The following is a 16,873-nucleotide window of genomic DNA, read 5'->3' on the forward strand; positions in this document are numbered from 1 at the left end:
TGTGTTAGAGTCTCTATGGCTGTGATAAGCACCATGACCAAATAGCAACTTGAGGAGGAAAGAGTTTACTTCAGCTTGTAGTTTCAGGACAGGAACCTGAAAGCAGGAGCTGATGACCACTGTGAAGAAGTCCTGCTTGCCGACACTAGCCCAGTGTCACCTTCCACAGTGAGCTGTTATTTGAAGTCATCTTTGTCTAGAAGGCACCATGCACATTTGTATGTGCATTTGTATCTGTGCACACAGAATTCAAAGGCATTCCAGGGTGGCTAGCTTATTATATTAGTAGACCCTGAGTCTTGTTTTTATGATTATGCAGCAAGCCCTGATCATCTCTCCAGCCTGATCAGATCTTTTGGGATGTGAAATTGAGAAAACGTGGAGATTTTTTAAAAAAAAGTTTAAATGCCAGATTTGAGCACTATTTTATTCTGCTTAGCTAGAATTAATCTTTTTTTTTAAAAAAAAAAAAAACCTAAGCAAGAGAAAAAATGTAGAAAGATTATGTCAGCAAACATTGTAGACTTCCTAAACTAGGAGTAGAGGCTCACACCTTTAATCCCAGTATTTGGGATTCAGAGGCAGGTAGATCTCTGAGTCCAATGCTAGCTGGGTACAGAGTGAGTTTCACGACAGCCAGAGCAAGACAGTCACCCTGACTCAAACAAAACAAACAAAACTAGAGGTATAGTAATAAATAATAAATCCTTACCCATGTGGATATTATCTTCTAATAGAGAATGGGGGAAAGATAAAAGTAAATGCAGGTTTTATGAGGTGTGTGTGTGTGTGTGTGTGTGTGTGTGTGTGTGTGTGTGTGTGTGTGTGTGTGTGTGTGTGTTTGTTTCATATGATGTAAGGTTCATATAATGAAATGGACTGAAGGAATATTTGAAAAACTTTTATTCTTTTTTCAAATGGATTCAAAACTTTGAGTAGTTTGGATAAAAAACTATTATTTGGGGCTGGAGAGATGGCTCAGCAGTTAAGAGCACTGACTGCTCTTCCAGAGGTCCTGAGTTCAGTTCCCAGCAACCACATGGTGGCTCACAACCTTCTGTAATGGGACCCGATGCTCTCTTCTGGTGTGTCTGAAAAAAGCTACAGTGTGCTTACATAAATAAAATAAAACAAAATTTATTTAAAAAAAAACCAAAAAACTATTATTTCAGTACTCTTAATATATGACCAACATAAATTTGGAACACAGCAGATGTACTATTTTAGGAATCGAGTGTGTGTGTGTGTGTGTGTGTGTGTGTGTGTGTGTGTGTGTGTGTGTGTTGCTTTAATATAAATAATTTCTTTATAGCATATGAAGGATATAAAAATAGGATACAAAATTCTTTAGTGTGAGAGTGTCCTGTAAAGTTATCAGTCCTTAAATTATGGCTCCATTCACTCAAAGGTGGGAAGGTCCTGTAGTGCCCACAGCGGATGAAGTGTACATGAACACACGAGATCAAGTCCTGTTGGATCACTATTCAGGCGCTTTTGTGGCTTTACTTAAAATAATGGTAAAGAGTTTTTCTGTGAGGTCCCTCCACTGTTATTTCTGAGGGCCTGCCTGGGCTCTAGGACTGACTTTTGGACTGTAATTGTCATTAGTGGAACTTGTTGACTCCCTGCAGGATAGCCTGCCTCTTTTTTTTTAAATGTCCATAGATGTTAGATATCCTCAAGGTCACTGATAGGGAGGAGGAGCAGAGGGCTTGCGTTGCTGAACTGGGGGCTTTGTGTTTTCTCTCTCTGATTACAAATAGTGAGTGAGGTAGTGCTTCTAGGCAAAAGTCCCTTTTGTACCTTACTTTTCTCTCATATCAAATTCATGATGTCTTTATGTTAGTCTTTGATCGAAAATATGTTAAGGCGGAAATTGGTTTGCTGTCAGAAATTTTTTTGCTGTCAGAAACCTTTTTGTCACTAATGCAATATCTGTGTGTCCTTTTGATGACTTCTTACCTCCTTTGCTTGTGCATCATAAGAGCCAAGGAGCAATCAGTGTTCTTTTTTACTTATCCATGTCTCTTCAAATGTACAGTTCATGAGTTAAACAAGGAAGATACCATGTATCACTTAGTATCCTTTTCCCTTCAGCCTCAGTAGTGCATTAAAATAGCCTTGGGATGGGGATTTGCTGCACTCAGGTTGCATCTCATCTGCTGCCTTGTGAATTAAGAATTGCATACTAGATGAAACGCTTTAACTGTTGGGCTTCTTCTCTCCCAGTTTTCTCATTATCTGGAACTTTATGGGGTATGACTTTATTAGTTTGAAATGTGTATTTTGACTGCAAATTGAATGATCTGCATTGTATATTTGATTTTGTCATGAATTTATAAATAGTAATAAGTGGCCTTGAAGGCTCTGTGAAGAACAGTTGAATTAAACACTGATCTTATGACTGGCTGTGTACTACCTCAGTGAGTCCATGTGACTTGGCACACTGAAACTCTAGCAAATAACAATTAACAAAGTTCTGATGTTAGTGTGCATATGAGACCGAGTCTTCTTCGTTCCCAGACCAGTCTTTCCCCTTTCCCAACTTATTACCTTGTCAATTTAACACAGCAAACCCTCCCTCCTTTCTACCACATGGGTCCCTTAGCTCAAACTCACTCGAGCTCGGAGGCAGCAAGTGCCTCCACCCACAGAGTCATGTTACTCCTGAGACTGTCTTCTCAAGGGGCCTCTTCTTTTCTCTTGGATCCTGGTGGGAAGGATTGAGGAGCACTGCCCAGCCCTGGCTGGGTTAGATCATAGTGCAGATCATAGACCTGCCACACCTGCTTGTATGGCCTCTAATCCCAGGACTTGAGGCAAAGACTCCAGAACTATAAGCTTCTGTTTCCTCACTGGGAGTGGGGACTGATATCCCAGGTTTAGTGAGGCACCATTTCTAAGTTTACTTGTAAGATTAGGCAGCTAGGTAGATTTAGAAATAGAGAACTTTAAAAATAGTTTACTATTTAAATAAATTCCCTATTATAAATCTTGTTTTGTATTTGTTACTAGTGATGCTTATTTATACCCTGCTTCCTAAAATTATATTATCATGACTTATTTTGAACAAAAATATATATGATAAAGTTGTATGTGGATAGCTAGACCAAGTGAAGAGTGGCAGACAGTAGGAGCGTACTTGGTATGTGGAATTTGGATCACGGAAGCATTCGAGTGGAAGTGCTAAACAGCCATGTCGGTTGAGGAATTCATGACAGTCTTTCCCCACCTCCTAAGAATAATTTCAGAAAGAATTCTTCCATAAGATTTACATATGAGGCATTGATTGATTTTTTTTTTTTTTCGGCACTTTAAAAATAAAGAATTAGTTTCTCTAATGGTGACGTCATTTGTTACCACCTGTGATGTGAGAAGCTGTCCAGTACCTGCCTTTATGTGAAAGAATTGAGAACATTCATCGCTGTCACTGTATAGGCGGGTTGATCTATGCCACGAGGAACCTCTCTCAGCCCTATTTGTCAGCCCCACATGTCCCATTCTCCCTTCCTAACTGCCTCCTCTCTCTTCCTGGTTGTTTTGATGCCAGGTACTTGCTGTTTTAGTAGAACCTGTCTCAGGTTTCGGGGGGGGGGGTGTCCCCATGCTTCTTGTTCGTTTTTATTCAGACTTCAGCTTCTCTCACCATTCCCTTGATGCATACCTTGACATACTGGGGATTAAACCCCAAACCTCACACTTACTAGCTGAACAGGCTGTTACTGAGCCGCTGCCCACCTCCAAACACACACTTTGTTTTACTTTGTAAAGGTTTGAAAAACAGGATCTTACTAATTTGCCCAAGCTGGTTTTGACCATCCATCTTGCCTAGATGGGATTGGATTCTACATCTTTCAGGCCCAGTGATTTGAGACCAGGTTTCTATTGTGTAGCCCAGACTGGCTTAGAAATCACTGTCTTCCTACTGTAGCTCTCCCTGCTGCTGTGGTTACAAGATATGCATTCCTGTGCCTGTCAAGCTAAAGACTTCACACTGATTTTATTATCTGATTCTGATGGAGTGTTATGTACATGCCCAGTACCTATGGAAGCTGGAGGAGGAGGGCGTCACTTTCTCTGGATCATTGTGAGCTCCCATGTAGGTGCTGGGAATCAAACTGAACCCTTGAAGAACAGCCTGCTGAGTTGAGCTGTTTCCCCCAGAGACTTTTTTAAAGTAGTATTGACTGCTGTTCCAAATCTAAAGGTGCAGGTTCTCCTCAGTAAGAGGTAAAGGTTTTCCTTCCCTTTATTTCCTTTCACAGTAGCCAGATCTGGCACTAGTATGCGAGGCTAGCCTCTCACTCAGAGCTGTAGTCTAGATCTTGCATTTGCACGTTTTTCATTGTGAGAAGTGAGTAGTCTTGTTCCCGGAGGGTGTACTGAAGCTTGTTCATCCAGGAAAGACTTAGTGACAAGCATCACTAAGGCCTCCTCCTCCCAGGCCTAAAACAAGCAGCGTCCTCTTCTAGAGTGTCACTGCTCTAACAGTGTAATGTTTTAGAGTAATGTTTTAAAACAAAGAATGAGTCTTCTGTAGCCTTTTTCATAAGATTTGTATCAAGGAACCAAATGACAAAGAATTCAGCCATTTTATGTCTCACCACTCTGTATCTGACTATAGTCAAGAATACATTATTCTTTACTTCGTGATTTTGAAAATATTTGTAAGTGTTAAGATTCACAAAATTGAGATAGCATAAATAGAAATAAATTGAAATAAAGTTGTTGGATGGTGGAAAGCAAAATCCTAGTGTCTGACTGTCTTTCCTGTTCACTGCCTGAAGCCAGCTTAGAGAGGCAGTGGGCGGGGTTTGTGTTGCTCTCTCACCTCACCAGGGAGCTTTGTGATGCCATCTAGTTCTTTTGTTTTCCAGAACCCCTCCCTCTTTTTGAGCTAGGGTCTTCTGGTATAGCTGTTTCTGAAGAGCAGTGTTTTAGTACAGCCAGGACACTAGCAAGCCAAACTATGATACAACTGTAAAAGTCATTTCTGCTTATGTCAGCTGTGGCATAGAGACCTGGGAGGGAAGGTAAAGATTTACATTAAAAGTACACTATGCCAGACAAGGAGGTCCAACCAGCGATGCTACCGTTCTAAGAACTGGGTGGAAGGTTCTCGATGCTTCCATTGTCCTCACTTCCCTTCATTGTTTATGAGGGTGGCATTGGTTCCATCTGTTTGGTTTTGTTTGAGACACAATCTCTAGCTCTGGCAGTACCAGAACTCTCTGTAGACCAGGCTAGCCTTGAATTTACGGGGTTCATTTGCCTCTGCTTCCCAAGTACTGGGATTAAAAGCAGGTGCCACCACAGCCGGCTGATTTGGTCCACTTACCATGTTTTAAAATTTTTCTTAATTTACCTGTGTTCAAATAAACTTAACTTGAATTTATACATATGACAAGGAGAGCAACAGCTTGGAGTTTTGATTTTGTCCCCTCAAGAGCAACTGCAACTTTACTGTTTGTGGATACTGGCAGTTCCTTCCTCGGTGTTCAGGCAGATTAGAGCTGCTTCAAAGCCTGTGCACCACCTCTTCTGATACGACCTACAATGTAACACTGCGAAGTCCTTGCGGCCTGAGAGTGGGCGTCTTCGGTGTGTTTGTATCTCCTCTTTTCCGGGAAGGCCAGAGCAGGACACAGCTACCGACCGCCCTGCTCCAGTCAAAGGAGAGCATGCTTAAAGGCGTCCTCATGCTCTTCATGCTCTTCCCTCTCGTAGGTCGCCAACTTGGCCTGTTCAATCTCCAATAATGAAGAAGGCGTGAAGCTCGTTCGGATGTCTGCAAGTCAGTTAGAAGCGCTCTGTCCTCAGGTAACGTATAGCCAGCCCGCTTACCGTATCTCCAGCATGGACTTTAGTAGGGTGGATGTAAGTTTATTTTGTTAGGTTTGCCCTCCCTTCCTTCCTTCCAAAAAGGGGGTTTTAAATAGAAATCCTTATACAAATAAACCATAGAATGGAAAATTTTAAGTATCTTTTTTTTTTCTTCATCATATGTTACTGCCTTTGCCTTTAATTTTAAATGCATAGGAGAGGGTCATCAAGATGGCTCACTTCTGCCAAGACTTATGACCTTGGTCTACCCCCAGGACCTACCTGATGGTTAGGAGAGAAGAGACTGACAGGTTCCTCTGTTGACACATGCTTTGTTGTGTGCATGTATTATGTGTGTGGTACACAGGTGTCTGACCAGCTTATGCACAGTTGTGACACTCTTGTCACAGAGTAGCTAGTCTACTTTGCTGAGGTGTCTTATACAGATAATAGTAACCTGGTTGAACCAGCCACTGAAGGAAAGTCTGTTAATAATAGTGACACTTAGAAAGATGGGTAATTGAACTGGGCTAAGTGTGGGGGCTACTAGAAAGACTGTAAGTACACAGAACAACTAAAGCCTTTCTCCTTTCTCCTACTTTATTAGTGTGTGCTTACACATGGTGCATGTACTCATGATGTGAGAAATGGGTCTCTTCTACCACATATGGGTCTCTGGGACTGAACTCAGGTCATCAGGCTTGTCAGAAAATAACCATTATCTGCTGAGTCCTCTTACTTGCCTTGGCTAGTGCTTTTGAATTGTCAGTGTATTTGCCTCCTATGAGCTACTTTCCCTGCCATTCAGATCTCTAAGCAATCTTTTTGAGGGGGGGGGGGGGCTCTTTTTTTCGGAGCTGGGGACCAAACCCAGGGCCTTGTGCTTCCTAGGCAAGCGCTCTACCACTGAGCTAAATCCCCAACCCCCTCTTTTTTTTTTTTTTTAAGATTTATTTATTATATAAATACACTGTCACTGTCTTAAGACACACCAGAAGAGGGCATTGGATCCCATTACAGATGGTTGTGAGCCACCGTGTGGTTGCTGGGATTTGAACTCAGGACCTCTGGAAGAGCAGTCAGTGCTCTTAGCTGCTGAGCCATCTCTCCAGCCCTCTCTAAGCAATCTTAAGTCGTGTTTTCCTACTTTTCCAGGTAGAGAAAACAGCACAGTCTAAGAGTCAGGTTAACCTCTCTCTGCTATGTCCTGCCAAACTGGCAGTAGACATAGGCCAAGGGAACGAAGCAGAGGAGCTAAGGTCTCAGACCAGGTCTCGGGGTAGAGTTTCTATGTAAAGTCTGCAGCCTTAAATGCACCATGACCCCTTTGCTCTGATGTGGGAACACTCAAGCTTTCTATGATGGACCAGTTACAAGGCCCTGCCATCTGATGAACATCTTGCCAGCTTTATACTGTCATAAAATTTTCCAGCAACTGATTGCTGTGAGATAATAAATACAGTAGATTGGATGACCAAATTGAATGAAATAAATTTAGAGTAGATATCTACAGATTGGACTTTCTTCCCCTCAAGTTTGCCATTTTATCCTTCCAACACTTTAATATCTTTGGTTCTCTGTTTCATTTTAAAATGCTTGAAAAGCGACAATGCTTCCACATATCTGCAGAAGCAGATGGTAGCATACGCTGATCACACCTACCAGGAGTATTTATATAAATGATCTTAAAGCCTAGGGAAAAAGAATCACACGGAGCGTCTAGTCACTGCTAATGAAAATGCTAGAGTTCATGAACCTTGTGGCTTGGCCCATGTCATAGCATGGAGCCCATCACACAAAACCTTATTTCTCTCCTTCACAGTTTTACTTAAGATGGACCTCAGGACTGAGGTTTAGACACAGGACTCAGACCACACTTGGCATTAGGGGTGTGCCCTGAGTAAAAGGTCTTTTCTGGGAGTATTCATTCTTCATGCATGCAGAGGTGGGCATCTTCAGTATTGGCAAATATAAACTGGGCCGTGTGGGTTGCTGTTCTTTGTTGTCTTCAGTTAGCTCCAGACACCGTCGACATGTCTGACGGTGGTTAGGATTTTTTTTCATGTACTTACTATCCATTTCTGTACATCTTTTGGAGAAAGAACTCTTCAGATCCTTTCACATACTCACTGATTGCAGTGAGTAATGAATGGTATGAAAATGCACGTGGAGACAGCAGAAAACAATGAGGAGAGATGGTTAAAGTGCTTTATGAAGAGGTGGGTGATAGGGCTGGGGAGATGGCTCAGCAGGTAAGAGACTCAAAAAGGGACTGAGTTTGTTTCGCAGCAGCCATGTTAAAAGAGAAGTACCTCTTGTCTCCCTAAGCCGTGTTTAGAAACTATAAATGGAAGAAAACGCCCTCAGTGTAGGCTACCGTGAAGAGTGGAAGTGGCTAACGCTGTGTCCCTGGCTCGCACAGACTAGGTGCTTTCTCCTGGAGGTGAGAAGGAGGACAGTGCACCCTTGCCACTTGTTATTTTTGGGGTAGGGAATAACTTAATAGTCATAGAAGATGGAGTAAGAGAGAAGAGGACCACGGGGAGGACTTACTCCCTGTTACTAAAGCATTTGAAGCTGAATGGTGGACTGAATCCAGTATTGCTGTGATTATAGCAGTTGTCATTGAGTCTTATACTTCAAATGGATGAATTCTATGAATTATAAATGATATCTCAATAAAATGCCTGTGTATGTGCTGAGGCTGGAATTCAGAGCCCTGCACATACTAGGCAAACTTTCTACCAGGGGGCTGTGTCCCCAGTGCTAGACTCTTAATTAATGTAGCAGACTGTATACTTTTCTATGGGATTTTTATACGTCAGAGATACCTGTGTTAAAATGACAAAGGGAAAAGAGTCCTTGGAATTGGAACACAGTATCTCTATGATGAATGAAGCCCGATAAGTCGGCATTTGGTACTGGGTATTAAGCATTATTAGACATTGTTGCTGCTTCTGTAATAGTGACGGATGACTGAGATAAGCCTAAATACTGCCACAGTAGGAGAGTAACGTAAGACACCTATAAAATGGAATAATAATGTTTTAATATATACTTAATGATGTTGAATGTTTAAAAGAAAGAAGCAGCATAGTTAATTATATGTAGCATATAATTTTAATTATATAATTTTTGATGGTACATTTCTATGAATGTTTTAAAAACTTGGAATTTAATGTCAAAAATTATAGAAATGGGGGCCAAAGAGATGGTTTAGTGGTTAAGAGCACTGGCTGCTCTTCCCGAGGTCCCGAGTTCAATACCCAGCAACCACATGATGGCTCACAACTATCTGTGATGGGATCCAACGCCCTCTTCTGGTGTCTAAAGACAGCTAGAGTGTACTCATACACATAAAACCAATCTTAGAGGAAAAATCGTAGAATTGCCTTCACAGATTGGCTAAAGTAGAGGGAGCCTTCGCTTATTTTACAATTGCCTGCTGTTTCCAAATCAACTTTAGTGCTAAAGCCTAAGGCCTGCTCTTCAGTGTTTCCTGTGTATGACTGTGGTAGAGCACATGGTGTCGTGCCTTCCCCTATCACCCCATGTGATTGGCTTACATGACTGTAGAGTGAGTTATGCGCGTTACTTTACTGTCTCCGCAGGTTATCAATGCTGCGTTGGCTTTAGCGGCAAAGCCACAGAGTAAACTGGCCCAAGAGAACATGGATCTTTTTAAAGAGCAGTGGGAAAAACAAGTCCGTGTTCTCACAGATGCTGTTGATGACATTACTTCCATTGATGACTTCTTGGCTGTCTCAGGTAATGAACTGTTTCCCTAAAGTGGCACGTATAATTATTGTCCAAGTCATAATTACAAAACACTTTTAAATCCAGGAAAGGAAACTCTTATCAATAACATGCTGGTTTCCAGTTTTACAAAGTTCTACACTTGTGTCCCGAGTACGGGGAGTTAGAACTAACTGGAGCTCTATCCCTCATAGCAGGGCTGGTGTCTGTTTTGGAAGCACTAGTTATTGGGCTGGCCAAACCTTTCACAGAGGGTTGTATACTACAGCCCTCTGGCTATGACCTGTGTGTCCTGCTACTTTAGGTTAGCCCTATGTTCTGGTGTCACTGGTCACTTGTACAAGCCTGTGAAACTCAGGGGAGAAGCCTCAGCTCGCTCAGCTAGTTTATTATAGAGAATTCTCTTTCCCTTCGTGGAAAGCGTCTGTCTCTGAAATGATCATAGTTTAACTGACTACTTTCCCAAAGATCATGTCTGCATGATGTGCAGATAGAAAACAGAGAGGAAATATTTAAGTGCCATTTAATTATGAACTTGCAAAAAATAAATCTGGGTAATTCACCTCACAAAAACAGTTGATTTCATTATATAAACATAAACTGGTAATGACATAGTAAATTGCATTCATATAGAACATGTCTGTCAAATGCAATTCAGTGTTTAGCTCACAGAAATAAATTTCAATCCTATCTCCTTAGAGTTGAGTAACACTAAATGCATTTTCCATTTAACATGGACTCTGTTGCCCCTGGCGGTGTTGTCTTCTTGGAAATGCCAGGCTTCCTGAGGCTACTGGCTGTGGGCAGATTTAGTGACTGGGTTCTTGTCGAGCTAAAACTACCTGTCACCCCAGGGACCCACAGGCTGGAATGTGAGTGGCAATGGGGCTTGAAAGAGAAGCAGACTTAAGTACATGCACAGCACCGTCCTCCAGCAGTGACCTATATAAAGGGGACTGTGCTCTGCATACCAATGTCTCCCTGGCTTTGCATGTACTCCTCCAGATGTAGCTTTGGCCTAACTTGAGAAAGCACTGGTGCGGGCTGTTGAGCTGCAGGAAGGCAGGGTAAACAGTGTTGCTGCAGGACTGCCAAATTGCAGATGCTGCTACTTTAAAACAGAAAATTCATCTGCGGGCACATTGTTGCAGCAATGGGCCTTTCTGGGAATCTTGGCCTTCTGTTGTTTTTCCCAGTGAAGTTTGGGATTATTCTTCTTCATAGGCTTAGGGAGAACATTCTACCTTCACAGCACATTTTAAAGCAAACAACAAATTTGCAAATCTAAATGCAAACTTCCCTCTGGATAAATACTACATTCTTAGTCTTTTTAAATTAAAGTGAGTGTGTTTGTTGAGTTAGACTCAAGGGATTTTCATTTTTTTTCTCACAGTAAAGTAAAATATAATAAAATAAAAATGTTCCTCATATAACATTTTTCAAATCAGACAACAAAAGGGATTAACTATCAGCATTTAGTGGGATCCAGGCAGGATTTTTTTAAGGTTATTTATTATAAAACATAAGACCAGTAAAGAGAAATTAAATTCTTTGGCAGGTCCACTTTTATTTATCTAGTGACTGGGTTCAACATTTTTGCAAATAAATGAGTTTAAGAGGGCCTGACTTAGCAAAACTATTGAGCCAGTTTCTATTTAGTGAGTTGAAGCATAGAATTATTGTCTTGAAGAGAGCATGAGAATTTTGTATGCCTGCCTCTTATGTGTTTTTGATCTGTCATAAGCTTGCTGAAGAACACAATGATTAGTAATGTGAGTGAGGAGCGGTGAGGACCACGTGGGTGTGGCTTCCCTTCCCCGAGAACCAAGAACCAACCAGTAGCTAACAGTGAGCCTGTGGACCCTCCCCCACCCGTGCTCCACTCTTGATAGGCCCAGTGCAGGCAGTGGCTGTCATAACCAGAAGATTTCACAGGCCTTCTCTTTATCTGCTGGCTAGTGCATTCTTTGAGTCCCCTCTTCCATGATGTTCTCCAAGCCTTAGAGAGGTTGGATGAACATCCCGTTTAGGGCTCAGCACTGAACCATGCCTTATTCTCACCATCTTGGGCAACAGAGTGTCTTTGTATTTATTGCAAGAAAAGGTCTCTGAGGTTGAGTACTTCTGTGAGTGTAAACAAGTGTTGGGGGCCACAGTGACACCAGTTTAACTAAACCTTAGTAAGCCCTCTGGGGCCCAGACCTCCCAGCAGTGGGTCTGACTGGGTTGCATTGCCATCCCCCTTTCTGTTCAGTCTAAGACCCAGCCTGTGGAGTGGTGCTCCCCAGTTAGGATGGGTCTTTCCGCCCCGGTTAACCCAAACTAAGTAGTTTCTGACAGCTGTGCCCGTAGGCTGGTCTGCTTGTGAGTTTAGATCCCTTCAAGTTAACAGTCAGTATTAACTCTCATTAAAATGTTTATTCCCTGCCCGGTCTGATTTTCATACAAAAGGATTTTTGTGTTTTTTAAAAAAATTTATAATAAAATAAGCGAAACTGTAGGCAAGAATTTCTCTGTGGAGGAAAGAAGCAGCACTTGAGGTGACTTCGTGGTGGCTAGAGGGAATGTTAGCGGTTTGGTTTTCTGTTGTGTTTTTGTGTTTGTTTTCTTGCTGATGTGAGAAAAGGGTCCACGGGTCAACAGTACAGTCTGTTATGGCAGAGAAGTCCTGGCAGCCAGTCACTTTATATGCTTAGGAAGCAGAGTGAGTAATCGTACTTACTCCACCTCCCCCAAAACAGGGTTTGTTTTTTCTGTGTAACCCCGAGTATCCCAGAACTCACACTGTAGACCTTCTGCCTCCTGAATGCGGGGATAAAAGCCACCACCACCTGGCTCCTCTCCTCGTACCCAGGGAGTGGTGCTGCCCACAGTGGGTGAAACTCGCCACCTCACAGGTCTGCCCAGAAGTCCATCTCTCATGCCAGGTTTCCTGAGATGAACAGTCATGGCCAACTTCTGTAGGTGTACTTCCTTTGTTTTGTCATACCTTCTCTGGTTGTGATCACAGATGGGGGGAAAGTGTGTACAAATTTAATAAAATTGGGGTTTGTTTTTGAAAACATAGGTATCTAGATGATGTTTTTTATAGAGTACATCACTGAGTCTGATGTATTAACCCTCCAAAGTGTTAACCACACCAAAACAGGGATGAGATCTAAATAATATGGAAAACACTGGGTTGTAGGTTTTTTTTAACTCAGAATCTTTTCTTCCCTTTTGACTTTCCCACCTTTGCAATACAAGATTTATCTTCCACATTAATCTTGGGTTCAGAAAAACTAGTTTCAACATTAAGACCTTGAATGATTGCAGGCTTAGTATATGTTTGTTTAGTTGTCATGGAGGGAATTTGGATTTAAAAGATGCCTATGATGATGTTGCAGTCCTCTTCCCTCCCTCCCTCCCTCCCTCCCTCCTTTCTTTCCTCCCTCCTCCTTCCTTCCCTCCCTCCATTTGTCTCTCCCTCCCTTCCTTCCCTCCTTCTCTCCTCCCTCCTTCCCTCCCTTTTGGTATACTCCTGGCTGCCATCCTGGAACTCTGTAGACCAGGCTGGCCTTGAACTCACAGAGACCTGCCTACCTCTGCCTCCTGAGTGCTGCAATTAAAGGCGTGTGTCACTACACCTGGTCCCAGTGTACGTCTTAAAAGAGATTGCATTTGCTGTTTGTTCTAGCTCTTCTATAAGAAATAGAACTTTCTGCACCTACTATGTCACGTTCTGTTGTTGGCAGGATACCATGTCTTTAACTGACATAACTCCTGAGAGCGGCCATGTGTTGCATCAAAGGGGAAGTTAATGTTGCCACCCTCTGCAGCCCTTCATGTTTGCTGTATATTTGCCTCTCACCCCATCTGAGTCTGCCCTCCTGTCATGGTGGTCTGTGTGCAGCTTGCAGCTTGTTCCTCTTAGCACAGTTTCCTTGGCCCTCTGGCTTGTTTCCCTTTCACTATTATAGATGAGAGTGGGAGTACTTGCTCTGGGGTTTCTGAAAACCGTGTCAGGCTTTGAAAGGAAATGGTTTGGGGTTTTCAAATCCAGCTGTGTGCCTAGTAGGAGCTTCTGGTCAGTTTGGCTGGATTCAGTGACAGCCGATGAAGGCGGAGTCCTTGAAGGCAGTGTGCTTGTTGTTCCTATTGCGTTATTTATTTGGCATATGGGGTATTTGGAGGACAGGGGACACTTGCAGGAGTTGGGTCATACTCTAGATTCAGGCCCCACCTTCCTGAGTGCTGTGTGCAAATGTGTGCCACTCCTTCATATAAACCTGACTCGTGTGGCTGGCACCAAGTTCTTCCTCAGGAACTGGAACATCATGATCTTTCATCTTTTTGTCCTCAGAGAACCACATTTTGGAAGATGTGAACAAGTGTGTTATCGCTCTCCAAGAGAAAGACGTGGATGGGCTGGATCGCACTGCTGGGGCCATTCGAGGCCGGGCAGCCCGAGTCATTCATGTCGTCACCTCAGAGATGGACAACTACGAGCCAGGAGTTTACACAGAAAAGGTTCTAGAAGCCACCAAACTCCTCTCCAACACAGGTCTGAGGACTGTCCCCCCTCCTAGGGTTTCCCTTGTCCCCACCATGGCTGGCTCTGACAGGCTGTCTTCTCATTCCAAATACTGGGGATTGCGCGCACGCGCGCGCGCACACACACACACACACACACACACACACACACACACACACACACACACCTTTTACAGACACTGAGTAGCTCAGTGTACTAGTGAGCAGTTGTCTGTTAGGCAGCTCATGAGCACATAGCTTTATGAATCTGAGATAAACTTCTGAGTTGTCTCTGCTAGTGAGTGCATACAAAATCAGGGTGGGTCCCTCCTGCAGTGTCAGGGATTGAACCCAGAACTTCTTACATGGCAGGAAGCCCTTGGCCAGCCTGCTGTAGTTCTCACTCTTAAGGTCTCAGCATTAGCATCATTTCAAGTTTTCAACCACCCAGTCCTAGTTCACAGAATCTCGTGAGGAGAGGCTTGAGTCCTTGTAGGAACAGAGGCTCTTTGTCATGACCGTGACTGTCTGTCCAAGGACTCAGGAAAAGGTTGGTGGAGGACCATCTGCATAGTGTGACCTGTCCTTGTCTCTGTAGTCATGCCGCGTTTCACTGAGCAAGTGGAAGCAGCTGTGGAAGCCCTCAGCTCAGACCCCGCCCAGCCTATGGATGAGAATGAGTTCATCGACGCCTCCCGTCTGGTATACGACGGCATCCGGGACATCCGCAAGGCCGTGCTGATGATAAGGGTGAGGGGCCATGTTCTAGACATTTTACTTTTTTAAGATTTCTTTTTTTAATGTATGTGAGTGCTTGTTTCTATGCACACCAGAAGAGGGCATCGGGTCCCATCACAGATGGTTGTGAGCCACCATGTGGTTGCTGGGAATTGAACTCAGGACCTCTGGAAGAGCGTCAGTGCTCTAACCACTGAGACACCTCGCCAGCCCTTCCAGACATTTTAACAGCTTCTGCCAGCTTGAGCAATGTGCCATCTGGAACTCAGGAGATCCAGTGGCAGTATATTAAACCCAAGGATCTAAGAGCTATTAGAATGAGATAAAACCCAAACGTGGACCAGAAAAAGAAATCTAACATGAGTTGGGCTTGATAAATTAATTTGGGAATTTATTTGGATAAACATAGAATAGTTTGAGTTGCAGGGAAAACTACAGAAGATATTTTAAATTTCAGAGAGCATTTCTTCAAGGTTAAGTTACTGTACTTTTGCCAAAAAGGAACACTCCTCTCCTTGAAGGAAAACTCAGGCAGGAGGTTAGGCTCTGTTCAGAACAGAGTCTGACATGTGCCAGCCCCCCATGGTGTCCCACGGCTCAGGGGCAAGTGGAAGGACGACCACTAGGTCTGATGTTCCCGTCTGAGAGAGAGCAACAGAAAGTCCTCAGACCTCCCTGTGAACGAGGGGCGTTCTGAATCTGCAGGCCCCTCCATCAAACAAGTCCTGGGCCTGCATCTCACAAAATGTCAGTTTTAACCCTGTCTGCCTTGCCAGCAGAAACTAACCACAGTGCCAGTTGCGAACAAGTTGAAGGCCTATTGCTTCCACTTTGTATGAGGCATTGAAAAACTTAGGTATGACCACCATTCCCTGGGGAGGCAGGGAATGCCCCAAGAGCACACTGGGAAGCGGAATGGTTGTGAGTGTGGCTGGAAGATAGTGAAGCCTCCAGTCTTTCCTTTCCGGTCTGTGCTAACGAAGAACCCAAGTGGCCAAAGATGCTTTAGTGGGTAAAGGTGTCTGCGATCAAACTCTGTGGCCTGGACTTGATCTCCAGGACCCATGTGGTTAGAGAAGACCAAAGAAGACTGACGCCTGCATGTTGTCCTCAGAGTCCAAGTCTGTCAGAACATCGATGGTGGCTGGTGGCTGCAGTATGTGTTTATGGGTGCCAAGGCTATATACACTCCATTGACCACTTAGTTCCTCTTCTGTGACTGGATGCCTTGTTAAGCCACTGCTGGCAGAGCTGTCCAGTGTTCCCTAGGAGGAGGTGATCTAGGCTGAGTACCATTCTGAAGCAGCAGTCTGGGGACTGTCCCTCTGATACATGGTTTTCTTCTCAGTGAGCACCCACAGGGTACCTCAGCACCATCTGTAACTCCATCCCAGGGCATCCCAAGCTCTTCTAGCCTCCCAGGATACCAACCACGTATCAAGGCAGAACTCCCACACACAGAAAGTAAATGTTTAAAAAAATTAATGGCTCTATTGGATGAAATAAACAAACAGGCAGTGTTTGCAGCACAGGTCTGACGCATAAATGGCGGCTGCTTACTGTTTAGTTCCGTGCTGGAATGAAGAACACAGGCCTGCTCTCCGGGGCCTCTAGGTGTGTGTGGTGGGGGACTCTCAGGAAGGGCGCCCTTTAGCATCTGAAGTGGGCTTGGTGGAAAAGTGGCAGAAGTGAAGCTTTGAGGATGGTGGTGGTGGAGTTTAGCATTAGCGTGTACACACAACCATCACTGACCCCATTGCTGCCTTTTATTCAACAATCATCTTGGTTTTCTTGGAAATGAGCCTCGGTGATAAAGCCAGGATTCTGTCCTCAGCATGCACACAGTTTCTCCTGTTTGATTTTCACTAGTCCTTTGGCTCCCAATGACTAGTCCTTTGTCCCAATGCCCCACATATCACTTTGTACTCAGCTCCTCAGGCTTGGTTTCCTTTTTAAATTACATTATTTTTTGTGTGCACATGTATTGAGACCAGAAGACAGCTTGTGAAAGTCAGTCCTCTCCTCCTACCATGTGGGTCCCAGG

General features: G+C 43.7%; 1 protein-coding gene across 4 annotated transcripts in view; it reads left to right on the forward strand.

Moving 5' to 3' along the window:
• The window catches only part of Ctnna1 (catenin alpha 1), a 132,766-nt gene that overhangs the window by 110,157 nt on the left and 5,736 nt on the right, over positions 1-16,873 (forward strand). For all 4 annotated transcript variants that reach the window (XM_087592882.1, XM_087592883.1, XM_087592884.1 and 1 more), the window contains exons 10-13: positions 5,728-5,820; positions 9,435-9,591; positions 13,922-14,122; positions 14,690-14,841. In XM_087592882.1, coding sequence (XP_087449008.1) covers positions 5,728-5,820; positions 9,435-9,591; positions 13,922-14,122; positions 14,690-14,841 — 603 coding nt within the window. The remainder of the gene's footprint in view (positions 1-5,727; positions 5,821-9,434; positions 9,592-13,921; positions 14,123-14,689; positions 14,842-16,873) is intronic.

The sequence above is a fragment of the Rattus norvegicus genome, chromosome 18, assembly GCF_021556685.1.
Source record: "Rattus norvegicus strain SHRSP/BbbUtx chromosome 18, alternate assembly SHRSP_T2T, whole genome shotgun sequence".
NCBI classification, from domain to species: Eukaryota; Metazoa; Chordata; class Mammalia; order Rodentia; family Muridae; genus Rattus; species Rattus norvegicus.